The sequence below is a fragment of the Callithrix jacchus genome, chromosome 16, assembly GCF_049354715.1.
Source record: "Callithrix jacchus isolate 240 chromosome 16, calJac240_pri, whole genome shotgun sequence".
In the NCBI taxonomy this organism is placed as follows: Eukaryota; Metazoa; Chordata; class Mammalia; order Primates; family Cebidae; genus Callithrix; species Callithrix jacchus.
In genome coordinates this window covers 97076368-97104111 of record NC_133517.1, presented here as the reverse complement: position 1 = coordinate 97104111, position 27744 = coordinate 97076368, and the positions used below count along the sequence as shown (strand labels likewise).

Genomic DNA, 27744 nt, shown 5'->3' with positions numbered 1-27744 from the left:
TGTGGTGCATGTCTGTAGTCTCAGCTACTCAGAAGGCTGAGGTGGGAGGATCACTTGAGCCCAGGAGGTTGAGGCTACAGTGAGTTATGATCATGCCACTGCACTCAAGTCTGGGCAATAAAAGGAGACCTTGTCTCAAAAACAGGCTGTTGCCCTAGGGGAAAAAGCTCAGATAATCACATTAAATGGCTCCTAAGAATCATGTGAATATGTAATATAGCAATATAGCAAGCCAGACTCTGCTAGGAATTGTGGAGGCTACAGAGATGAACTGAAGATCATGTCACCCTCTTGTTGGGAAAATTTGGCTTCGACTATTACATGTGGGGATACTTCCTGTAAGAGGCTGAATCTGAATTTGTAAAATAGAAATGCATAATTTCTTTTTACCTAAAATGTGGCCTCCATATGCATTTGATTAGACATTTTTTATTTTAATGACATTAATTTTTGTCTGATTGCCAAATAAGACATAGTTACAATATAAAATTTGGAAATTACATGAAAGCACACAAAACACATCATAAAAAAAGGAAACTTAAAATGCATAATCCTGTAACCCTGAAATAACCACTGTTAGCATTATGGCATATTTCTAGCCTTTGTCTTCCTTTGGAATAGGCATATATACTTTTTGTTCATTTGTTTTACAAAAATGATGTGTACTGCACATACCTTTTTGTAATGTACACACATTTTCAATTTATTGTTAACTGATAGCATTAACATGTTTTCATGCTATGGTTGTTTTTCAGTCATTTGAAAGCACTACAGTATAAATATAGTTGTGAATATAGGCTCTGAATAAGTTCAGATCTTATATCTTTCCCTCCCCAGCACTCTGGCCCTGAAGAAATAACTCAGCCTCTGTGTATCTCCATTTGTTTTTTCATCTGTAAAAGGGAACAGAAGTGTCTACCTTACAAGAGTGTGTTAAGAAATAAGTAATATTAAAAAGTACTTCCCCCCAGTGCTTGACACATAATGTCTACTAAAGGAAAGCTGTTTTTATTTTTACCATATGTTATTTGACCAATTTCCTAATGCTGCCAAATTTTTATTATTTAAATAATGCTGGGATAAGCATACATTTTTTTTACACCCATCTGTAACTACTATCTTAGGATAAATTATTTCATAGAATTGATGCATCAATAGGTATTGCAACTAAGATTTTCGATATAAGGATTACCTTTCAGCCACAATTTTCATTCCAAACAGCTTTTTATGAATGTGTCGGGTTTCCCTCTACTGTAAGAGGTTGTTTCATGCAAACTGCACAGTATTTGTGGCCTTCAGTTAACCCAAATAATCTTGAGGGAAAACCTACAGCACCCATATGTTGTGGAAGAATAACCTAGCCAACACATGACAATGCAGCCTCTATTATATTACACCCTGAGAGATTGATTTGGGAAGGCTTTCACAGTCGAGCTTACATTCTCTTTTTCTTTTTCCTACCAAAGCAAATTACATCAAAGAGTCCAAAAGTAATTCAGTTGTATTTACTTCAACTTATTCTTTTAGGTGGGAAATTGTATTCTATAAATGTGAGAGGAAATATAGGGCCCTAAGAGTTTCAGCGTTAAAGATTTCAGCATTGAATCATGACACCAAGCATTAGTCATTACCTAGAAATTTTTTTACTTGGTATTTGGCATTATTTCAGATACTCTGAACATCCTGAAATTCAAATTCCTTGAAAAAGCAATAATGAGCAACATCTTTCATTTGTATGCTAATTTAGTAGTGTAGAATGTACTATCAGTTCCACTTAGACTCATGTATTCCAAGCAAGTGATTTAATTGACTTTCCAGATAGTATTTTGGATAGGCAATAATTTTTTTGGTATTTTAACTTAATTTTTACTCACGATGCTCACCTATTATATCATTAGGGGCCTACTTGATATTTTAGTATCAGTACTGCAGTATCTGAATTATGAATCTAACGTATTACATTGACTTGGTGTTTAATCTAATATTGTTATCCCTGTAAGACAGATCTGTGTTGAAAGATCATTCAAAATAGGAAACTTTTCTAAATATTTTTATTTTATACTCATTTTGGTTTTGGTTTTGTTTTCACATTCTTGAGTTTATTTGGACAGACTTGGGGTGAGAGGGCCCAACACCTAGAAGAAGGGGTTGGGCCTTGGTGGTGAAGCTTGGCTTGTGCTGGCGACACAGGACGCCATGAAGCAGCAGGAATTCGGTCTCAGAGTTGTAGAATTGCTTGGCTGCTGGCCGGCAGCCCTTGGTGGTCACAGTCTTTTCTGCCTTCATGATCTGCATTGAGTGGGCCCAAGAACAGTACCCAGTGCCCATGTCTTGGTCTGCAGAAAACAGGAGGCAGGGGGAACACATTCACCAGGATTTGAGAATTTGACCAACCTCCTATCAAATATCTGTCACATCCTGTTAGGTACAGTAATTGCCTGTGGACCACAACTGGGGCTGACTTGGGAACTGAGTGGCTGCAGTCTCTGGCCCCAGCAGCCACTCATACGTGTGTTATGATACCATTTTATGCACAAATATCACCACTAATGTTTTAAAATATTTACTTTTGGTTATTTTGTATTAATCATGATTTATTTATTCAACAAATATTTATTGAATGCCTGCTATACGCTAGGCTCTTGGGATATTGTGATGAGTTTAGAAGTTTAAAAAATAAATGGGCCAGGTTCAATAGCTTACACCTATAATCCTAGCACTTTGGGAGGCCAAAGGGGAAGAATTAATTGAAGCCAGGAGTTCAAGACCAGCCTGGGCAAAATAACAAGACCTCATCTTTACAAAAAATAAAAAATGTTTAAAAGCCAGGCATGGTGGCATGCACCTATAGTCCTAGCTACTCGAGAGACTGAAGCAGGAAGATCACTTGAGGGGTCAGTAGTTCAAGGTTGCAATTATCTATGATCATGCCACTGCTTTTCAGGCTGGGCAATAGAGTGACTCTCTCTCTAAAAAATAATAAAAATAAATGGTGCCTAAGTTTAGATATGTAAATATATAATATATAAAAATATATTACTAGAATATATATGTTCAGTAGTTTATTTCACTTCGATTGCGTGTTAATTTTTAAGAACTCCTAAAATTTCTACCGTGAATTCAATGATTTAGGAAAAGTTTTGAAGTTGTTTAAATCTTCAGTTTCTTTTTTAGAACATTACATATTACTGTAGGGTAAATTATTACAAAATGCAAAAGAAAAAAACCCACAAATGAGTGTGAAGACAAATTTTTAATTTGTGATTATTGAAGTAGAAAAAATCTTGACAATAGTTTTAAAATGAGTAGTGGAATATGTAAGTTCACAAAAAGTATTTGGTACCTTTGTCATTTATGTTTTAAGATGCAGCTTAACATTTATTACTTAACCATCCACCGTTTCTTTCTCTTCCTTGGTGTATTCTGATTTCCTAGATTTTATCTTATTTTTCTTTCCTCCTAAATATATTCTCCCTTTGGACAAAACTGTGGGTGGTCCTCAGAGCTGATCCCCAATTCCCTGATCAGTAATTTTGTTTTAAGTTTTATTTTGTGTAGAAAAAAAATGAGTTGAAAGCTGTATATGCTTCCATCTGAGGTCTTCAGCGGGAAAACTATGAATTTAGTCTGGCTGCCAGCGCAGCACTGGGGGTCTGCTGGAAAAAAAGAACATGTAGCCTCTTGGGGCATTCCATTGAGTGTGGCCACTGTAGAACCTGCCGTATTGCTTAGTTTTAGTTGTCATCAAAAACTTCCAACACGAATGGTTCCTGTTTGACTTTTCCCCCCAGTGGAAAAATATTAGACACTGTCTAAGTAGACCAGAGACTGAAAAGCCTGGATAGACTGAATGATGGTAGAGAAAGTAAGGAAGGAAAATCTTAATAGAAAAGAAGTGGAAAGAAAATTTCCAAATTGATAAAAGAACATAAAAATGCCTTGGGCTTCAGGCAGAAGAAATAGTTATTTTTTTTGTGAAGCCCACTGGTTTCCTCTACCCTGTATTTCTAGCCCACATCGCTCCTCACACTGACTCCTGCAGTCTTCCTGCCTCTCCACGTCCTCTCACTCTTTGTCAGCACATTGCTTGCCTGTTGGGAAGGTATCAGTGACTATCTACTAATTCCTGCATGAACTTCAAATTCCTTAGTTTAGTAAATCAGTGCCAGCCACAATCTAAATCTTTGTATTTAACCTTATCCCCCAACCCATTTTTCCATGTTCCCTTTTCTCCAGCCAATTGGGATGATTAACCTTGTCCTGAGCATGCGTACTACTTTGCATTTCTCACACTGTCTTTTTGGCATGTGAAAGAGCTGTCATCTTTGCCAGTTGAAATCCTACCCAAACTCTGAGACCCAGCTGCTTCCTGATGTTTTCTTAATCACAGCAACCTGAAACAGGCCCTTCCTTATCTGGACTACTATGTGACTGCTCCTCTCCTTTCCTGACTGCCTCATGTTGGTTATTTGTTCTTGCCTTATTTACCCTGTAAGATCATAAGCTCCTTGTGGGGCAGAAAGCATCTCTCTTCCTCCATATTTCCTCCATAGTGCCTAGCATATTGCCTTCCTTATAGTACTTGAGTAATGAAAATGTATTGGATGATGATAGAAATCTGATGTGAATCAGGTAGTCTAACACAAATCTCATATTTTTGTGCCTGATTTTATGCTTCCTTCTGTATAGAAATAAAAATAGGTATGCAAGTATTTGTTACTAAATGGAGACTTACAGTACCTATAGCAGTGAAATTTAGTCAGTGGGTCCAGCAATAACAAAATCTCTCACCTTGACTGGGTGTCTGTGGGTATCTGAGCACTCACTGCCATCCAGTACCCAAATCCATTGCCACGGGTTCCCAGGCGTGGGTGATTACACCATTGGAAGGAGGACTGGAGTACCGCTAGGCCTCCTGAATTTCTTTTTGTTGATTTCTCTCTTAAGAATGTAGTTCTTTCCTAATGAATTATATGCATCTAATTGCCAATGATATTTAGATGTTTTTTAACAGTAGACCAAACATTAGTAATGTTCCATTGATGATGCATGTGGGAAGAAGTATTAAAATGTTTTTCTCCCACTTAATTTTCCTGCTTGAACTAAATCTAAACATATCTAAATTTTCATAATTCACAGAAAATATCTGTGCCAACATTCTGAGAACAAATAGCTGCCAAGGAAAACCTAACAGCATATTCCTTGGTGACATCCAGTCCTTAAAAGCTGTGTACACAGAGTGAGCAGCTATCTAAAACTGAGCTCATATGCAAATGTGAACATTCCTCAATTAAAATTACCTTGTGCACATTTAAACTTTCTCTAGAGTCTATGAAATGTTCAGAAAAAATATAGCTGAGCTTAATCTTAGGTACCTTGCCTCATTATTATTTTTTTTTGTCATTTCCAGCTACTAGTCCGTCCAAAGAAAACAACTTTCTTATTTCTTTTAGTTTTGTGTGTACCCTGAGCTTGATTCCCAGTTGCTGCTATAAAAAACTGAAATGGTTCAAACACTGCTATTTTTCTTTTTTTTCTCTGTTACTAATATTTAAACATCAAAGATATGCTGGTACTTTTATGTTATAAGGCCATATTTTCCTTAAAGGTATTTGCTATCCACGGGTGTGTGTGCGTGCTTGCACATATGTGTTTTCTTAGCTATTAGCCTTTTTTAGAAGTCACCTAACTGATAGCCTTTCACTATCACAGGATCACTGGCAGTGTGGAGGAAGAACTGGAGTGAGGCCATATTAGCAAGGAGATGAGTTAGGAGATTTTTTTTTTAATAATGTATTCAGATTTTTTTTAAAGCCCTATCTTAACATTGAAACCGTATGTTGTGATGACCTTGGGAAATTTTTAAATTTAAGCATGTTATTAGGACTCCTCCTAATACTGAAACTAAAAAATAATCTGCTTCCACCAAGATTTTTAGTATTATGGCAATTTCGATGTAAATCCTTAATGTATTTATTATAAGGCCTTTTATGACAGTCTTACAGGACGTTTTCAAAGTTTTATTCTGTTAACTAATTGTGAGTTTTTCATGAGATTTACCTTTAGTTAGCTCTGTTTAAAAATTATATGTGATGTGAAGGAAATCTTTAAATTGTTTGCATATGATATAAATATATTTTTCTTAAAATGTCAGTTTTCTTTCCTTGTACTTAAAAATCCTAAAACATTGTTTTCATTTAATCTCTTTCCTAAAGAAGTACTAATTATTATATAATTTTTGGACTACTCATGTAGTTAAACTGATTTTCTTAGCTGCAGTTAGTGGGTAAGAGTAGAAATGGGACATATTTGAATGACCACAAAACAAATCCACATATGGCCAGATGTGGCAATGCTACATGAATAAATGTAAATATGTATCAGGAGACTCAATTGGTAAAAGTTGCAATAGGTATATAACTAAAAAATAGAACAGATACATCATATCTTACATTTTAAATGTTGAGGGTATTTCTAATTTGACATATCTGTGATCTCAGAAGGAGAGTATATTAAATGAATTGCATATTCAAATTGCTATTTTGTTCTTTATCAGAAGAAAAAAATAAGGTATGGCAATTTATGGTTAAAAAAACAACAACAAAAACCAAATTTAGCTTTAATTATTGTCTAGCCATAAGAAGAAATAAACTATCAGCCAATACCAAGGTTCTTTGATCTCACATTTCAACCTTTTTGTCCTCCAGATGAATGAAATGGTCTTTTCTCAAATGTTCAGCAGGCCTTTTACCATTTGATAGGACAATTATTTTTAAGAAGGTTTAAAATGTGATCTGAAAAACCACATTGACGCTATGTGGCATATTTGCTATTCTTAGCCTGGTGGAATAAGCTGGAAGTGGATGAATAATGCAGGTTAGAAAGAAAACAGATGCTGAATATTACAAATGGAAAGGTTTTCCAGCAATGAGACTTTCATTTGAAGACTAGATTTTTGTTGGCATGTTTGGCATTATGATGATTATTGTTTTTCTCTCCAGCTGTTACACATCTGTATTGAAGGCTGGGGCAACTGGCGTTGGTCAGAGCCTTTCAGTGTGGACCATGCCGGGATTTTTATTAGAACAATTCAGTACAAGGGTAGAACTGCTTCTCTCATCATCAAGGTTCAGCAACTCAATGGAGTACAAAAACAGGTAAGTTTCTTTGTGTTCATGACGCAGACACCTCTTAATTATTCAGTGTAATGGAGATGAGACCTAAATGAAAACAATTAATAACTTTAGAAATCACAGCGGTTATGCCTAGTTATACTTACTACTACCATGCATGTGAGCACTTAATAAACGCTTGTCTAAGATCCGGACAGTGATGATGGCTTCAAAGCCTTTGTCCCACTTCTTTTACAAGAGCTGCTAACGAGCAGTAAAATTCACTGATTTTACTTTCACCTCTTCTCCCTGTCACCACCTGCCTTCTGGTGGAGGTGCTAATGAGCTGTGAAATAGCCAAAAGTCCTTTATTGAGAAGGAAAAGCAGCAAAGAGTGGTGGGAACCCTGGATAATCCACCGGTGGATAACCAAGAGTTGGTTCTCATGCACGTGAGAATGATCTGTAAAGGAGTGCGGTGATACTCTCCCATGACAGAGTGGGCCTGGGTCTCCAGCAAGCTTTTCTTTTCCTGGGAGTTAATATTAACTGCAGTAAAAATTCACTGCAGCCTAACTCTTGGCATATAAAACCTTAGCTCTCAGCACATATTTTTACGTATTTTATAAAACTTCCTTTTGGCTGTTTTTGAAGTTCTAAGACTGCAAAGGGAAAAAAAAGTATCTGACACTTTTTTTGTGTTCTTAAGATGTGAAAATGTGGTTTCTAAAAGATGTTTTTCAAGCATGGAGCATATGACAGGAGTAGAAAGAAAAAAAGGAAGTATTAAAATCTGAAAACTGGCTTCACTGCACACATAATAACTGGGTTTGTCATAAGAGTTTCAACATATACATCTACGTCTGGATTGTAACAGTCTATCCAGAGCTTATGTGAACTGAGGACATGATAGAAACAGCACTTAATCCCTGTAAAAGGGGAGCTTCCCCTGTGGAGCAGTAGGGGCTGTTCTGTTGGTGCATGCCAAGGAGGAAGCAGGAAGCTGCTAGAGAGATGAACAGTAGGACCCACACCATATGCATTCTTGGTCTGCACCTAATCAAAGAGCTGGACTTGATGATCTTATTATTGTGGGCCACAGAAATAAAAAGAACTGTAGCAGAGGAGTCTCAGAAAAGAAGCATGGAAGACTCTTCCCAATTAACTGAGCATTTCTCAGAATATTTATTGATTGCCTACAGTGGAACAAGGTAAAATGGAAAACATCAAGTATGTGATACAACCTTTGCTTTTAAATTGCAATTTTATGTCAGTGTATACAACTGACAGTAAGTATAAAGGGAATTTAGATGTTTCACTGAGAAGATATGACTTGAGCTGGGCTTTGGAAAATATGTAGAATTTGGATTAAGAGACAGCATTCCAAGTAGACTGTATAGCAAAAATAAAGAGACAAACATGGGACAAATGAGTCTTACTGAAGGATTCCTGTGGGGACTGGCCTACTAGTGTGAGCACTGAGCCAGAGTCATAAGAACAAGAAGTGTCACGAACTCCCATCTGCCCTCAGAACATTCTTATGTTAATTTGCTCTCAGTGACTATCTGCCCAGTAAGTATATACTGGTTTTCTGATTCTGTCACTCATGGTCTTTCAAGAATGTCTTATCCACCTTCTCATTCAATATCATGCCTGAGAAAAGGTCATCCAGCCTCTTTGAATAGTTCAGCTGACATGAGGTGCATTCCCTCACACAACAGCACTTTCTGTTGTTGGCTACTACCAGCTAAGTTTTTTTCCTAATTTTAAACCAAAGATCTTTCACTGTTCCACCACCTTTCTCCATTCCTTAGAACTACGAAGCATATGCAACAAGCACAAAACTTGTGAGAACTCCACAAGTCACCTCTCCTCTACATTATAGCCCTTCAAAAACATAAGGGAAGCTAGCATGTTTCCCTTTGGTTTCCTTCTCTCTAGGCCTTCTCAAATTTGAGTTTGCATCAAGAATCCCCTGGAGGGCTTGTTAAAACACAGATTGCTGGGTCCCCAACCCCAGAGTTTCAGATTGGGTGTGGCCTGTAATTTGCATTTCTCACAAGTTCCCAGGTGCTGCTAATGCTGCTGGTTTGGGACCACAATTTGACTACCATAGCTCCAGTCTAAACTTTCCCAGGTGGCTCAGCTCTTCTTAGTGTGGCTGCTGAAACATTTACCAATTACTGAAATGGCAGGGTCCCTCCGTATAGAAATTGTTTTAATGGTATGTCCTGGTGGTTAAGATCATAGGCAACTGGATTCTGTCCCCTTGTTAGTTGTGTGATCTTCTGCAAGTCATCTAAACTTTGTGAATCAATTTCCTTATCTGTAAAATGGGGATAGTAATAGTGCCTTCCTCAAGAAGTTAGTGTGAGGATTAACTAAGTGAGTTTATGTAAAATGCTTACAATGTGCCTGCCCTCCTGCTATAGCCCAAAACACCGTACTTACAATTATGCTAATGAAATATTATTAGGCATGAGTAACACTAGTTGGACTTTTTTGTATTATAACAATAGTGCCTCATTCTTGTATCGCTATTATGTATTTTCAAGAAATAATGTTAAATTTCAGGGATAAATTAACATATACAGTGTTCCTGGACAGATATTACACATTGCAACAGTATACCTACCAAATGTCATAAAAGTTGGTTATTTGAAAAATACATTTCTAAAAAATTCTCATAGTTTTACCTCTCCCCTCCCCCGTCATGCACTCAGATACACACACTCACAAGCAAAATTGTTAAACGTCTTTTTCAACTGGATGTAATTTTTGCTATCAGGGTAGTTTAGCGTTCAGATTTGCTCTGGTTAAAGTACATCAGAGACATAGGATTTCCTCAGTTGGCAAGGTTAGGAAGGAGGAAGGGAACCAAGCTTCAGAAGAGCTTTGTGGATTCTTGCCTTCCTCACATCTTGGCTTCTTTCCTTCTACCCCACCTGGGCCTGGAAATTTCTAATAAACTGCAGCTGCCTAATTACCAAGGCCATTTGGGAAGGTGAGTGTATGTAGATCCCTGATGTACCTTAACCACACTGAGTGTATGCAGATCTGAGATGTACCTTATTGCTCCTGGATAATGGAGAATTGCTAAAGCTCTTTTTTAACATTGATGTTGGGTTATCTGTGCTTTGTCTTTCCTGTACCCCTTTCATTTCCCCCAACTGAATGAAAATTGACCACAGAAAGTTTCATGGGAACTTCGTATGTTCTGCAACTACTCACGTACACCTATTTGCTTCCATGTTTCCCATCCTTTTGTTGAAGAAACCTTTACTACTCTAAAATCTCAAATGTACATATGTATGTGTGTATAATGGTGTCTTTATACACATACTTTTAATCATGGTTAAGATATCATTTTCCTGTGCATCTGGTGCTCTGGAGTTATTCTTTAATATCACTATTCTTCTTGGCACTGATCTAATAAGAGTTCTGAAACCTGCTAAGTAAAATCATATGTGGAAATCTTCAATACACATCTTTGTGGCTTTGGGGAAGGAGGGGAATTAGTGTGAAACCTGGAAATGTGTATTAAAGAGAAACCATGCATTTAAAAAAATTAAGTAGCTGTCTTCAACTGATAAATTAATCTTGAAATTCTAACCATAATTTTCAAAATAAAGGCACTGTAAGTTTTGCCACTTTGAAGAAAAGCAGATATAACTCTCCTGAACCTGGCCCTGGAGCAGCCATGAAAGCACACAACTCCAGTGAGTGGCCATTTTTGGATTTTCCTGCATCTAAAGTAGCCTTCCCTCCCTGGCCAGTTTTAAGAATTTTCTTTTTATCAAATTTGAAAGCCTATTTAACAGGCTTTTTGTTGGAAATGAGACTATAAAAACCCACCAAGAGGATCTTCGTCTTTAAACAAAGTGAGTCCCAGATGGTTGTAGATTCTGTGGTTTCTGTGAAAGACGGCAAAATTCCCTTCTAAATCTCCTGGGGTCCAAAGGTTCTGAAGCAAGAGCCATGTGCATGTATTGCCAGGCCTGGGCACATCCAGAATAACAGAGTTAAATACTGCTTCAGAGTTTTCAAATGTTTATTTAAAGTTAGGCAATGCTATGGCATCATAAGACTTATCCTGAGTGTCTAGTAACCCCTAGAATATGCTAAAGAAAAGTTTGCTTCCTAATTTAGGACCATAGTTCAGTTGACTTTTATGGTTTGTTATTGTGAAAGTACAGTTTTAAAAGATTATAATGGCTGGAGTATCTAGGGGAAATATAACAGTTAAGCACAGCTTGGCTTTACAGATGTGCTCCTTCTAAAGAAAATTCAAATAAGCAGATAGTTGAGAAATAAATGTTTCAGAAAAAGCTAAACCTCACTATTCAAATAATGCAAATTAAAACAACAGAGACATTTAATTTTTGGTTCCTCAATCTAGCAGGTTTCTTTTGGTTAACTAATAGTTTAGCCCAGTGTAGTGGCTCATGCCTATGATCCAAGCACTTTTGGAAGCTGAGGCAGGAGAATCACCTGGGCTCAGGGATTCAAGACTAGCCTGGGCAACATAGCGAGACCCCATCTCTACAAAAAATAGAATAAATTAGCCATGCATGGTGTCATGTGCCTGTATCCAAGCTACTCAGGAGGCTGAGGCAAGAGGATCCCTTGAGCCCAGGAGTTCAAGGCTGCAGTGAGCTGAAATCTTGCCACTGCACCGCACCCTGCATGATAGAGCAAGACCCCCATCGAAAAATAGTGATAATGTTAATAGTTCATTTGTAAATAGTTATTCATAATTACTTGTGTAAATAATAGTTCATTAAAATTGATGGTTACAGAGAACTCTTAGTGACATAGGAAAATGTATCAATTAGGATGCATTCAGTTTGAAGTTACAAAATATGCTTGTTAATCTTCATGGCAAGTTACTGTTCTTTCTGTTTTCTGTTTATTGTTTCACAATATGATTTATTGTTTATTAGCTGGTTCAGTACTGGCTAACTAAGCAACTCAGTGTTGTATTTGCTTCTCTGTCATTCTCTTAGATTTGCCTGTCTGGTCTCAGATGGCAGTAAAAGCTGTATACATCCTCTCATAACAGCTTCTGTGACAGAAAAGAAAGGCTTCTCTTCTCAAATTGTCTCCCTTATTATCAAGGAATAGTATCTTTCCCAGAGCCTTTTACCAGTCTTCCCTTCTCATATTATTGGCCAAAATAGAGTTCCCTGTTTACTCTAATCAATGGCAAAAGGAGAATGGAATTAACAGGATTGGCTTATACGAATCACAATACAGCCACTGGGGGCCAAAGGAGGTGTCTACCTTCCCTGAGTTTTTGCTGCCTTTTGATACCTAACCAAATCAAATGAGGGTTTTTAACAATAAGAGGAAAGGAGAGAACAGCTATTGGGAAGGGAAGCAATGGTGTGTGACATATTTATGTTATAATGAGCAGCCTTTATTTTCTCTTTTATAGTTTCTAAGTTTTCTTAATGAGTAGATATTAATTTTATGAGAGACAGACTATCAGGGTGATAATCAACAAATTCTGATATTTAATAATACCAAGCACATTACTAAATATCTCTGTGCATACTTTTTCTCTCTGTTAAGATGGGGAGTCATAGTAGCACCTACTTTATAAGGTTGCTATAAGAATGTGTTCTCCAGAAAAACAGCACTAATGAGGGGATGTGTGTGTGCACATGCATGGGTGTGTGGAAAAAGAATGATTTATTATAAATTAACTCATGATTATGAAACATGTGACATAATCTTAGAGAAGTCCCAAGATCTGCAGTCAGCAAGCTGCACACCCAGGAGAGCCAACGTGTAGCTCCCATCTGAGTGCAAAGGCCTGAGAACCAAAAGAGCCAATGGTGTAAGTTCCAAGTCCAAAATCTGGCAAGTTCAAGACCCAAAAAGAGCTGATGCTTCATCCCAAGTCCAAAGGCCAGAAATGACCAATGCCCTAGCTCAAGCAGTAAGGCAAAATGAGTTTCTTCTTACTTAACCTTTTCCTTCTATTAGGTCTTCATTTGGTTAGATGATACCCATCCATGTTGGGGAGGACAATCTGCCTTACTTAGTCTACGACTTCAAATGTTCATCTCACTCAGAAACACCCTCACAGACACACCCAGAATAATGTTTGACTAAATGTCTGGTCATACCATGACCAGTCAAGCTGACGTAATAAAATTAAACATCATATGCTTAGACCTGTACATATATTGTGTGTGTATTTGTGTAGGGGTGTGTGTGTGTGTGTGTGTGTGTGTGTGTGTGTTTGTATGTTATAATCTGGAAAAATATTACAGATAGGAAATTCAATATGTGAAAGTCCTATTTTCTCCAATTATTGTGAATATTCATATTACAGAAGGATTTGCTCTCTGAAAGAATTCACCATATTAAATTTTGCATTACCTTTCCAATTTCAACCAATTTAAGAAAACATTTGTCTTGATGTTTTTTGTAGAGACAGAGTCTTGCTCTGTCACCGAGGATGGAGTACAGTGGTGCAATTATAGTTTGCTTCAGTCTTAAACTCCTGGGCTCATGTGATACTCCTGCCTCAGCCTCCCAGGTAGCTAGGACTATAGGCATATACCACCATACCTAGCTAATGTTTAAATTTTTTGTGTAGATAGGATCTAGCTATGTTCCCCAGGCTGGTCTCAAACTTAATCTTAGCCTCACAAAGCACTGGGACATAAGTCTCCATACCAGGCCCCATTATTTTTTTTCTTTTTTCTTTTTTTTTTTGAGATGGAGTTTCACTCTTGTTGCCCAGGCTGGAGTGCAGTGGTGCGATCTTGGCTCACCGCAACCTCCGCCTCCCAGGTTCAAGTGATTATCTTGCCTCAGCCTCCCGAGTAGCTGGGATTACAGGCATGTGCCACCACACCCGGCTAATTTTGTATTTTTAGTAGAGATGAGGTTTCACCATGTTGGCCAGGCTGGTCTCAAACTCTCGACCTCAGGTGATCTGCCCACCTCTGCCTCTCAAAGTGCTGGGATTATAGGCATGAGCCACCGCGCCTGGCCAAGGCTCCCATTTCTTAATACCTACTATGAACTATACTCTTACCAGGGTGTAAAGTTGAATAAACCACAGGTTTAGTGGATAATTCTGTGTGTTTATAAAGATAAAACTTATCCAGTATAGGCTGGTCACAATAGCTCATACTTGTAATCTCAGCATTTTGGGAGGCTGGGGTGTGAAGATTACTTGAGCCCAGGAGTTTGCAACCAGCCTAGGCAACATTGTAAAACCCCATCCTACAAAAAACACAAAAATTAGCCAGGTGAGGTGGTGCATTCCCTGTAGACCCAGCTACTCAGGAGGCTGAGATGGGAGGATTGCACTGAGCTGTGATCATGCCACTTCACTCCAGCCTGGGTGAAAGAGAAAGACCCTGTCTAAAAAAACTAAGTAAACTGAATAAAATTTTTAAAAATTAGATGTCTGTGTTAAAGATTATTTGTATTACCTGTTTATAGAGAGATTTCTTACTGGGTAAGAGTGCAATAAACCCTTGAAAATCAACTTCAAGGAACAGATTGATCACAATTGCCCTCTCAGTTACCAGAGCTAAATGATTGTTTTGAATTTCCAGTCTTTTCCATTTCTGCATCACTTGACAAGATTCTCTGCCACTTCCTGGGTAGGCACTTCTCTTATGGCTTCAGCAAAACTACTGTCCCCTGATTCACCTCATTTCTCCTCACCCCTTCTTCTCTGGTCCCATTTTCTAGCTTCTCAACCTAAGTCTGCCCTGGAATATGGTCAGTTTCTGGGTTTGAGCTTCCACCCTCTCTTCCAGGTAAACCGTCTTCTGTTTTTACATATTTGCAAGGCTCTTCTTTCGCAAATCATTATCTCCACCTGCACATTTTCTCTCAAGCACTGGACCAACATTTCCAGTTGAGGACTGGACTCCTCCTACATGTCTGTTCTCTAAATACTGCAAACTCAACATGGCCAAAGCAAAATTTCTTCTTGACTTCAGGTCTTTTTTTCCTTCTTGTACTGTTTAAGCTAATTACTTCATTTTCATTCCATTAACATCAACATAGCTTACTCTGTTTGAATGATAACGTATTTCCAGGTAATGAAGTCTGAATTGATGAAGGCTTATATACTTACTGCCTTTTAGATTATCATCTGTGGAAGACAGATCATCTGTAGTTACTTGTCTCAAAGCATAGAACTAAAAGTCGTTCAGCATTACATTGGTCAAGATGGACAAGCTGTAGTTCGAGAACATTTTGACTGCCTCACAGCCAAACAGAAATTGCCTTCATACATACTAGAAAACAATGAGCTGACAGAGCTGTGTGTGAAGGCCAAAGGAGATGAAGACTGGTCAAGAGATGTGTGCCTGGAATCCAAAGCCCCCGAGTACAGCATTGTCATTCAGGTATGAGAAGAAGTTCAATCTAGAATGGAGCACCTTTCACAGTGAAATTGTCTCAAAATGTTCTTCACCTGTACAGCACTTAATTTATTAAAAAGTGATATATACAAAAAGAGGGAGATCTGAAATAATACAGAAAGGCTTTGAATAGTGCTTCTCAAACTGTTTCCTCCCCATCCCACGACAATACATTTGTATCAGTTCCAGTAGTTCTTACAGCCAAGACTCTGTCCCTCCGAGATGCAAGTGATATCTTGAAAAAGATTCTGATGCCCCAGAGTTAGCAGTGGGTTGGGACTGTGGGGGTGGTGTCCTCCTCACTTAAGAATCTTTCTGATGGTCTGTTACTTTATCTCTTCCCAAGTCTTTACCATCATCACTTTCATTCCCATAAAGGATAAATTCTGTTTCATTCTGCCACTCAGTCTTATATCAGTCTCTCCTTACACAAATCTCTTTGTCTTTATGGAAGGAGTTGGCCCCATTGACTCCTGCACATTTACTTTATGCCATAACGAAGTCTGTTTTTGCTTAGTTTTTTTTTTTTAAATAATGGCTTTTTTCCTATAACTTTAAACTCTTTTTAATCTTCCAAACTGATATATCTGTGCCTTATTTTGATTAATTAGTGAACTGCTTAGTATTTAATAGGACCCTTTTCTGTTTCATGTGCAGGTGCCATCTTCAAACAGTTCCATTATTTATGTCTGGTGCACAGTTTTGACTTTAGAACCCAACTCTCAAGTGCAACAACGAATGGTGAGTGCTTTCCCAATCCTAAAATATGGTATATGACTCTGACCTTTCCTGTTCTGAAATAAATTAAGGTCAGAGTGACCCAGGGAAGAGATTTATTGCAAGTTTGTTTCAGCATCAAACAGCTGGAATACTGCAACAAAGCAAATATGAAAGTTGTTCTGTCTTTTTATTTTTATAGATTGTGTTCAGCCCTCTTTTTATCATGAGGAGTCATCTTCCAGACCCCATTATCATACATTTGGAGAAAAGGAGTCTGGGATTGAATGAAACACAAATTATTCCAGGAAAAGGACAGGAAAAAACACTGCAAAACATAGAACCTGACCTCGTACATCACCTGACATTCCAAGCAAGGTACTAGAAAAGTCCTTCCATACATTTTCCTAAGAGAAATTAAGTAGAGAAGTAACCTTGCACTGAGGGGGGTGGGGTGGGAGGATGGGGGTGGAGGGAGTTTTCTATATGATATCTTATCTTTTGAGAATGTTATTTTAAAATGCCCTGCCTAGTGATCTCTTATTCTCATCTATAGTTTTAGATAAAAATCAGCCTTTCTCATTAAGCTTAGAAATAACCAAGAGGGATCATCAGAAATTTTAATTTAATTTAGATTTCACTGACACATGATTTCTCTAGTAAAGAAGATGTGAATAGAGATCTACACCTAGGAATTGAGGGGTGGGGGAAGAAAGAGGAAAAGTCAGGGCCCAGATCATCCAAATGCTGTCCCATAAATGGACTCAATCTACCAAGAAGGTGTTTGTCTCTAATACATTTATAGTTAAGTATTTTTCAATAAATTGTAGACCACTTTAGAAATCTGGTATTTATTCTTGTTTCTTCTTTCAATTTCCTAGAGAAGAATATGATCCTTCAGATTGTGCGGTTCCCATCTCAACATCCCTCATTAAGCAAATAGCCACTAAGGTATACCCTGAAGGCACAGTTAATCAGATCCTTGATGAATTTTATGGGCCAGAAAAGTCACTTCAACCCATATGGCCCTATAATAAGAAGGATTCTGAAAGGTAACATTCTTCAACCATCTTTTTCTACAAAAATTTCTCAATAGTAACAAATGATCATTCACAAAAATATTAAATACCAAAAGTGGTATGTGCATGTGTCTGCCAGATTCTTACCTTTTATCATCTAGTAGGTGTATTTTGTAGATTTCTTTACTCATGATCTAGAATATTATTGTATGAAAAGTTGCTTTATCCTGCATGCAAATTCAGCATTGAAAGATTCTGATATGAAAAGGTATCATGCAGGAGTGTTGTGTGTCTGGAATCTTTAAACATATTTCGCAAATATTAAAGTTATCATATTTCATTGAGTTTCTTGGATGTGGTCCTTGGAACAGGAATGAACAGCTAAGTCAGTGGGATAGCCCAATGCGAGTGAAGCTGTCAGTCTGGAAGCCATATGTTAGAACCTTGTTGATAGAACTTCTGCCCTGGGCCCTGCTTATCAATCAGTCCAAATGGGACCTCTGGCTATTTGAAGGAGAGAAGATTGTTCTACAGGTTCCTGCTGGCAAAATTATTATTCCTCCTAATTTTCAGGTACTATAACTTTTTAAACTAATATGAATTCTTTTCTCTCAACAAGTAGATTTTATTGTAAAGTTGCGTTTATGATCTTAACAGAATGAATCAGTTGTGAAAAATTCTTAGATGCGTATGTAAGAGGTATGGAATGTTCTTTGATATTCAAGGACTTTTCTGATGTGTGTGTTTTTCTTTTTAACCATCAACACTATTGGTGCTTGAGTTACCATTAAATTTGATAACTTACATTAGTTACATTCTCATTTCCATTGTGTATAGGACATTTGATAAGTATTAGGGCTGGTCTATCAGTATGTATTAAGGAAATAGAGCCATCATGTGTGTTTTTCCATACCCTAGGTATTCTTTGCTGTTCTTCTGGAAGTTCTCTGCAGTCTGCAAGATATTGAGGGTTTCAGAGCAACTGTTTTTGTCAGGGTCCCTTTTCCTTTACAAGTGGACCTGGATGTTCATAATTATGGCTGTCTACCCAGTTGTTTATTATAAAAACGTGGAATGATTACTGACACAGAAATCTAATTACAAACCAAAATATCACAGGAAGATTTATATTCTGTCACAAAGTCATCTTTAGAAGGCTAGTCTGTTTCAAGAAGACACACAAATCTACTTAAAAAACAGAGTAAAAAGAACTCCTAAATAAAATGTTTTTCTGATAGAGAACAATTTCAGAATTCTTTTTTAAGCTCTACATTATAAACATCTTTATTCAATTGCATTTTCCTTTTTTTTTTTATAAAATAATCAAATGATGTTACCTTATGGAATTGGAATGTTGACCTATATGGACCTAATGTTGCATATTATTCTCTTGTCAAATGAGATGAAACCTTCCATTTTTAAAGGCTTTGGTATTTACAGTGTAGTCACTGTTTGAGTGTGGTTTTCCCCTCCCTTCCATAAATATGAATTCTATTGTGAATCAAAAAAGAAATACACTGGGAACCAAAATAAAATATATGTTGCCATTACAAAAAGAAAAAAGAAACATACACACACACAAATGGAGGGATATTTGGTTGCTTCAGTAGAGCTATTATATAATATTTTTAAAATTCCTGAGATTTGAAGTAAAAAATATCAAAGTTGAGAAAATTACTTTATAATTGAGATATTATTTTTCCAGGAAGCTTTTCAGATTGGAATATACTGGGCAAATACAAATACTGTGCATAAGTCGGTAGCAGTTAAACTGGTCCATAACCTGACATCTCCAAAGTGGAAAGATGGAGGTAATGGTGAAGTAGTGACATTGGATGAAGAAGGGTTTGTTGATGCTGAAATAAGACTTGGTGCTTTTCCAGGACATCAGAAGGTAAGATCAAAGTCTGTGTGGCTGTGAGAAAATAGTGTGCCATCCCCTTAACATGTTTAAAATGAATCTGCCTTTTTCTTTTTAATACCTTTTTCATATTCCTTGTTCTAAACAGTTTATAACAGTGAAACATTTGATTTCTTAACTTCATAGACCTCTCTGTTTTACAGTGCTTTCTTTCCTTCACCAGTGATAAAAGCTGTGTCACATAATTTATCCAATAATTGTTCTATTTCAGAACACTCAGCAGTCACTTGATTTATAGTTAGTGGGGAGAAAATGAACTTACTCCAGAATATCCACAAATTGTACTTGGCCTCCTCCTTTAGAGCAGGAAGTAGAGTCACTAACATTCTGAGCATAGAGTGAAAGGACAAAGGCTCCTCATGCAGCAAAGGTTATATTTCTGGAAAGGACATCCTGAGCAAAATTACGTGGATCAATTCTAATTCTCCCCCAGAACCAGTTATAAGAAGGAATTATATTCTTCAATACTGGACTGGTGCCCATGTTTTTAGAGATGGATACAAAAAGCATAAGTCATTTAAATATAAATGGTATGTGCTTTTCAATATAAATCTAGTCTATGAAAACCAATTAGCTGAATAATATAACTAATCACATTATATATTAAGGTACAATATCATAGTGTGCCATGTGGAAGTTTTATTCTGTACTTCTGATGTCTTCATTATTGTAGGTGTCCCAAATTAGAAAAAGCAGGGATACTGCATCAGAGTAGTAGAATTCAGAATGACCTTTTTCAGGGGAGAAGTTAGATTTTTGACCGGTGTCTTTGAAAAGTCTTTTGAGAAAAGTTAGGGTCATTTGGTGACTTTTAAAAAAATAATTTCCTTGATACAAAGAAATTGGTCTTTCTTCAGCATTCAAGGCTGGTATCCATTTCCTCAAAGTTGTCTGGGCAACACATGTTTATGCTGTGACGGCCAAAGTAGTGTAACATGGGTGTAAATGGCAAAGAGCTGTAAGCATGAATCACCCAAAGTTGAATAGTTGTAAGTTGAGAACTACCATCAAAACCTGGAAAAAATGTTACAATATTCAGTCAACACCCAATACCGCTAGCACCTAACAAAGTGGCCACAGCAAGTGTTGAATAACTGTTTGTGAATCAATGAATGAACTGTTGGAAAATATATTGACGTCTCATTATGCTTTGGTGGTGACTCAGGACCCCTTTAGACTCTTTTTAGTCTCAGGACCCCTTTATACTCTAAAAAATTATTGAGAATCTCCAAAGACCTTTTTGTTTCTGTGGGTTGTATCAATATTTACCAGATTCGAAATTTAAACAGAAATTTTTTAAACATAAGAATGCAAACATATATTCCAACAGCTATCAAGAGTAGTAATATCACACATCATATTGCCTCTGGAAAACTCTACTCTATGTGCATGAGAGAATTCAAGTATAAAAGATGAATAGCATCTTACTGTTATTACAAAAGTAGTTTTGACTGTGGGACCTCATGCCCAGAGATTCCCTGTGAGTCTCCAGACCACCTTTTGAAAAAACCAATCCTCTGATATTATTACTCGCTAGATGGGTGTGTTTAAACAGAAAACATCTCTGAGCACTGTTCTTTGCATACCAGGGTAAGGTGATGAACTGATACATGTAGTTGTTAAGAGCAGCACCACAGAGCCAGACTGCCCAGGTTCCAACCCCCTAGTTAGACCCTCTTTATGTTTGTGACCTTAGGCAAGTTACTTAACCTTTTTGTGCCTCACTTTCCTCTTCTGTAAAATGGGGATGATAGTAAATCCCCCATGTAGATACTGTGAGGATTTTGTGAGTTAATATGTATAAAGTACTTGAAACTAGTGGAACACAAGATTGCAATATATGAAGGTCGGTCCTTACTGTCTTCATTGTCATTGTCATTACTGAAGTTCTCAGAACCCTCCTTGGTTCATCATAGACATTAGTAAGGTGGCTGCTGGGAGAGCATGAGGAGGAGGAGGGAGGCTGGGTGGAATTCTGCCAAGTAAGATGAGTGACATGTATTTACATATACATGCTTCCTAAATGAACACTTTGTGAAGTTATTGGTAAACTAACCTGAAAACAAGTCATTATCTGTCACCAGCTGCAAAGTAATGGGGTTGCTAAAGCACCCTGTTGTAGGGTAAATACTGACAGGGCCAGAACATTTCTGAGACTGAAAGGAACACCATTAAATACTCTGGGGAAAAAAAAGGTACAATTGGTACTGTCCTGGGCAGACAAATAGATAAAATAACCTTTTAGCAATACTTGAGATTTTGATATGCCTTACAGTATTGTCAAAATTATGTTTTTCTCATTTATCTTGTAGTTCTGTCAGTTCTGCATTTCTTCCATGATACAGCAAGGTATACAAATTATTCAGATTGAAGATAAGACTACAATAATCAATAATACCCCATATCAAATATTTTATAAACCACAGCTATCTGTCCCCAATCCCCAGTCTGGAAAGGAGGTAAGCAAATCATAACATGATTTTTTAGTCTAAGTTTTGATAAAGAAACAATAAATAGGATCAACTTCTCTTTAACCTACAGCAAATAAAAAGCCAACTCTGAATGTAGGTAAAGAGAAATTCACTTATTTTTATTACAATTAAAACCATGAATGTCATGGTCACTGCTTCCAAGGTAATTAATGAGCAGAAATGCTACCAAGCAACAGCCTGTAACACACTGCTGGATTAATCCTGCCTGTGCCCCATCTGCTCAGAGACTCCAGCCCAGTCCTCTAGCATGCTCATTAGACTCCCACAAGCAGAGACATCGTCCTGAGGACTGGCTCCTGGGTCACATGGAAAAGCACATCTGCCTTACAGGCTGCAGTGCCTGGGGAAGCCATGCAGGCAAAGGGCTATGACCTAACTGAGCTGTGTATCTGCTGGTGGTGAGCTCTTTGGTTATGAGGAGAATAATGTGGAAATATACCAGCTCATTTATGTTAAGATCTTGATGGCAGAATATGTGGAAAATAAATCTAAGAATGTTCAGTTCTTTGTACAATTAAAATGAATCGTTACATTTTAAGAGAGTAAGGAGAGATTTTTTTTCTTTCCATTGCATCTTAGATTTTTATTATTATTATACTTTAAATTCTGGGATACATGTGCAGAATGTGCAGGTTTGTTACATAGGTATACATGTGCCATGGTGGTTTGCTGCACCCATCAGTCCATCATCTACATTAGGTATTTCTCCTAATGCTATATCCCCTCCATCCCCCACCCCCGACAGGTCCCAGTGTGTGATGTTTCCCACCCTGTGCCCATATGTTTTTATTGTTCAACTCCCACTTAATGAGTGAGAACATGCGGTGTTTGGTTTTCTGTTCCTGTGTTAATTTGCTGAGAATGATGGTTTCCAGCTTCATCTATGTCCCTGCAAAAGACATGAACTCATTCTTCTTTATGGCTGCATAATATTCCATGGTGTCTATGTGCCACATTTTCTTTATCCAGTCTATCATTGATGGACATTTGGGTTGAGTTCCAAGTCTTTCCTTCGTGAATAGTGCTGCAATAAACATACATGTTCATGTGTCTTTATAGGAGAATGATTTATAATCTTTTGGGTATATGCCCAGTAATAGGATTGCTGGGTCAAATGGTATTACTAGTTCTAGATCCTTGAGGAATGGCCACACTGTCTTCCACAATGGTTAAAATAATTTACACTCCCACCAACAGTGTAAAAGCATTCCTGTTTCTCCACATCCTCTCCAGCATCTATTGTTTCCTGACTTTTTAATGATCACCATTCTAACTGCCATGAGATAGTATCTCATTGTGGTTTTGATTTGCATTTCTCTAATGACAAGTGATGATGAGCTTCTTTTCATATGTTTCTTGGCCACATAAATGTCTTCTTTTGAAAACTGTCTGTTCATATCCTTCACCCACTTTCTGATGGGGTTGTTTTTTTCCTGCAAATTTGTTGAACTTCATTGTAGATTCTGGATTATCCCTTTGTCAGATGGATAAATAACTCTTCTTGTTGCATTGATCACTTTATGTAATCTCCTTCTTTGTCTTTTTTTATCTTTATTGGTTTAAAGTTTGTTTTATCAGAGAGTAGGATTGCAACCACTGCTTTTTTTTTGCTTTCCGTTTGCTTGATAAATATTCCTCCATCCCTTTATTTTGAGCCTATGTGTGTCTTTGCACATGAGATGGGTCTCCTGAATACAGCACACTGATGGGTTTTGACTGTTTATCCAATTTGCCAGTCTGTGCCTTTTAACTGGAGCATTTAGCCCATTTACATTTAAGGTTAATAGTATTATGTTTGAATTTGATCCTGTCATTATGATGCTATCTGGTTATTTTGCCCATCAGTTGGTACAGTTTCTTCATAGTGTCTATGGTCTTTACATTTTGGTATGTTTTTGCAGTGACTAATACTGGTTTTCCCTTTCCATATTTAGTGCTTCCTTCAGGAGCTCTTGTAAGGCAAGCCTGATGGCAACAAAATTCCTCAGCATTTGCTTGTTTGTAAAGAATTTTATTTTTCCTTCATTTAGGAAGCTTAGTTTAGCTGGATATGAAATTCTGGGTTGAAAATTCTTTTCTTTAAGAATGTTGAATATTGGCCCCCAGTCTCTTCTGACATGTAGGGTTTGTGCAGAGAGATCTGCTGCTGGTCTGTTGGGCTTCCCTTTGTGGGTAACCTGACCTTTCTCTCTGAGTGCCCTTAACATTTTTTCCCTCATTCCAACCCTGGTGAATCTGATTTTTATGTGTCTTGGGGTTGCTCTTCTCAAGGAGTATCTTTGTGGTGGTCTCTGTATTTTCTGAATTTGAATGTTGGCCTGTCTTTCTAGGTTGGTGAAGTTCTCCTGGATAATATCCTGAAGTGTGTTTTCCAGCTTGGTTCCATTCTTCCTGTCACTTCCAGGTTCAGCAATCAAACGTAGTTTTGTCTTTTCACATGGTCCCATATTTCTTGGAAGCTTTGTTTGTTCCTTTTCATTCTTTTTTCTCTAATCTGCTCTTTCTGCTTTATTTCATTAAGTTGATCTTCAGTCTCTGATATCCTTTCTTCTGCTTGATCAATTCAGCTATTGATACTGTGTATACTTCACAAAGTTCTCATGCTGTGTTTTTCAGCTCCATCAGGTCATTTATGTTTTTCTCTAAAATGGTTATTCTAGTTAGCAATTCGTCTAACCTTTTTTCAAGGTTCTTAGCTTCCTTATATTGGGTTAGAACATGCTCCTTTAGCTTGGAGGAATTTGTTATTACCTACCTTCTGAACCCTACTTCTGTCAGTTTGTCAAACTCATTCTTCATCTAGTTTTGTTCCCCTGCTTTCAAGGAGTTGTGAGACTTTGGCAAAGGAGCGGCATTCTGGTTTTTGGAATTTTCAGCCTTTTTGCACTGGTTTCCCTCATCTATATGGATTTATCGACCTTTGGTCTTTGCTGTTGGTGATGTTTGGATGGAGTTTTTGCATGCTCATCCTTTTTGTTGATGTTGATGCTGTTGCTTTGTGTTTGTTAGTTTTCATTCAAACACAATGGGCCCCTTTTCTGCAGGTCTGCTGGAGTTTTCTGGGGATCCACTCCAGACCCTGTTTGCCTGGTTATCACCAGCAGAGGCTGCAGAACAGCAAAGATTGCTGCCTGCTCCTTCCTTTGGAATCTTTGTCTCAGAGGGGTACCTACCAGATTCCAGCCAGAGCTCTCCTGTATGAGCTGTCTGTCCACCCCTGCTGGAAGGTGCCTCCCCATCAGGAGGCACAGAGGTCAGGGATCCACTTGAGGAGGCAGTTTGTCCCTTAGCAGAGCTCGTGTGCTGTGTTGGGAGAACTGCTGCTGTCTTCAGAGCTAGCAAGCAGGAATATTTAAGTCTGCTGAAGCTGTGCCCACAGCCACCCCTTCCCCCAGGTGCTCTGTCCCAGAGAGATGGGAGTTTTATCTATAAGCCCTTGAGTGGGTTGCTGCCTTTCTTTCAGAGATGCCCTGCTGAGAGAGGAGGAATCTAGAGAGTCAGTCTGGCTACAGCAGCTTTGTGGTGCTGCAGTGGGCTCCACCCAGTTTGAACTTCCTGGTGGCTTTGTTTACACTGTGAGAGGAAAATTGCCTACTCAAGCCTCAGTAATGGTGGATGCCCCTCCCACCGCTAAGCTCGAGAGCCCCAGCTCCACTTCAGACTGCTGTGCTGGGAGCAAGAATTTCAAGCCAGTGGATTTTAGCTTACTGGGCTCTGTAGGAATTGGGGATCCACTGAGCAAGACCCCTAGCTTGACTCCCTAGCTTCAGCCCCCTTTCCAGGGGAGTAAATGGTTCTGTCTTGTTGGCATTCCATGTGCTAATGGGGTACAAAAGTAAACTCCTGCAGCTAGCTCAGTCTCTGCCCAAATGGCTTCCCAGTTTTGTGCTTGAAACCCAGAGCCCTGGTGGTGTAGCCACCCAAGAGAATCTTCTGGTTTATGGGTTGTGAAGACAACGGAAAAACCATAATATTTGGGGTTGGATAGCACCATCCCTCATGGCACAGTCCCTCATGGCTTCCCTTGGCTAGGGGAGGGAGTTCCCCAACCCCTTGTGCTTCCCAGGTAAGGCAACCCCCACCCTGCTTCTGCTCACCCTCTGTCTAACCAGTCCCAGTGAGATGAAGCAGGTACCTGAGTTGGAAGTGCAGAAACTATCCACCTTCTGTGTTGGTCTCACACAGGAGCTGTTCCTGTTCAGCCATCTCGCCCAGGAATTCTTTTTTTTTTTTTTTTTTTTGAGATGGGGTCTTGCCCTGTCACCCAGGCTAGAGTATAATGGTGCAATCTCGGCTCACTGCAGCCTCTGCCCCTTCCAGGTTCAAACTATTCTCCTGCCTCAGTCTCCCGAGTAGCAGAGACTACAGGCACAAACCACAACGCCCAGCTAATTTTTATATTTTTAGTAGATACAGGGTTTCACCATGTTGGCCAGGCTGGTCTCAAACTCCTGACCTCGTGATCACTTGAGGTCAGGAGTTGGAGACCAGCCGGGCATTTGGTGTGTGCCTGTAGTCCCTGCTACTTGGGAGACTGAGGCATGAAAATTGCTTGAACCTGGAAGGCAGAGGTTGCAGTGAGCCGAGATCGTGCCATTGCACTCTAGCCTGGGCAATGGAGTGAGACTCCATCTCAAAAAAAAAAAAAATTTGCTATAAAATGTTTAACTTTGCTGTATTACTTTAGTTAACGTACTCTCTGCATTGTGTTTTCTTCTTTTAGTATTTCCACGTTCCAGACAGTGCTACTTTTAGCGTTTGCCCAGGTGGAGAGCAGCCTGCTATGAAATCCAGCTCCCTTCCTTGCTGGGACTTGATGCCTGACATCAGTCAGTCAGTGCTGGATGCATCCCTGCTTGAGAAACAGATCTTGCTGGGCTTTTCTCCTGCCCCAGGTGCTGACAGCTCACAGTGCTGGAGCCTGCCAGCCATAGTTAGACCAGAGTTTCCCAGACAGAGTGTGGCCGTACCCTTTGAGAATTGCAGGGAAAATGGATTCTGTACCAGGTATTTTATGTTTATATAAATGTCTTTCTTATTTGCTCGTCAGTCTATCTGTTCATCTAGATGCCAAGAGAGATAGAATAGTTGCAGTCCTTCCCATATGTAACACTAGGCTTTACTTTATTTTTAATTACTTCTAGCCATTGTATACACCGGGTCAAGTGGTATGATCACATATGGCTTATCCCAGTATACTGCTTAAGAGATTTTTCCCTTATGGAGCTTATGCTGGGGGGAAATGATGGTACTTGTACCACAGAATGTCAGTGTATAAAAAGATCCTATGTATGATCATATAAATAGCATTGTATGAAAAGATGATATCGTAATGAAAAAATTACCAGGGTTAAAATATGAACAAGTTAAGTTGGAAAACCTTTTCTTTTCCCATGTTTTGCTTTTACTTCAAAATGCTGTTTTTCTCAAAGAGTCATTAAGAGAGATAACTTAGATAAACACAAGTCACAGAAGACTCTGTTCTGTGGTTGTTCCTACACACAAGTTGCTCTAATTACTGATTACCAATTATGCGAATGATAACCACAGAATCAAGCCAGAGACATATAATGGTTTGTTCATACTGGACTTCTATTGTGTGGTTGTTTTGCATGTAATATGTCCCTTCTGCAGCTGTCAAGAATAACTTATTTATAGTATATATAACAGCTACAAAAGAAACATCTTGTGACCTTATGAGAGGTACCTTATTTTCATGATTATGAATTTATAGACTTTATTTGAGGTTTTAGCCATGTTCTTTTGATGAAATATTTTAAAAGACAACAGATATTTTTAATAGTAATATTTTAAAAGATGAGCCTAACTGACATTATTCATAATGGTAAGGCTCTGTTCCCTAAACACATCCCTCCGCCTTTCACAGTATTCACAAAATCCTTGAATTTACAAACATTTCTCATCCCTGACACTGTAGAGGAGTGGTTATCCTTATATTCTGTTTGGAGATGTTAAGTATAGTGAGTTTAAGGAGGTGTTTTTGAAAGTTATGTGAATTCATGTCTATAAATAAAACATTTTAAAACTGAAAGAAAATTTCGAACAAAGCTTAATTTGGAAA

At 38.2% G+C, this 27744-nt stretch overlaps 1 protein-coding gene across 13 annotated transcripts in view; it reads left to right on the top strand.

Moving 5' to 3' along the window:
* The window catches only part of VPS13B (vacuolar protein sorting 13 homolog B), an 822207-nt gene that overhangs the window by 749953 nt on the left and 44510 nt on the right, over window positions 1-27744 (top strand). For 12 of the 13 annotated variants that reach the window (XR_013528186.1, XM_017965662.4, XM_078353467.1 and 9 more), the window contains 9 exons: window positions 7002-7157; window positions 15235-15498; window positions 16171-16254; window positions 16433-16608; window positions 17112-17282; window positions 17621-17822; window positions 18955-19143; window positions 21483-21629; window positions 26386-26669. Coding sequence is in view for 12 of the 13 variants with exons in the window: in XM_017965662.4 (XP_017821151.4) it covers window positions 7002-7157; window positions 15235-15498; window positions 16171-16254; window positions 16433-16608; window positions 17112-17282; window positions 17621-17822; window positions 18955-19143; window positions 21483-21629; window positions 26386-26669 (1673 nt within the window). In the remaining variant the exon portion in view is untranslated. Of the gene's footprint in view, window positions 1-7001; window positions 7158-14833; window positions 14902-15234; window positions 15499-16170; window positions 16255-16432; window positions 16609-17111; window positions 17283-17620; window positions 17823-18954; window positions 19144-21482; window positions 21630-26385; window positions 26670-27744 lie in introns of those variants that run through there. The other variant, XM_054246377.2, reaches the window with a different exon arrangement.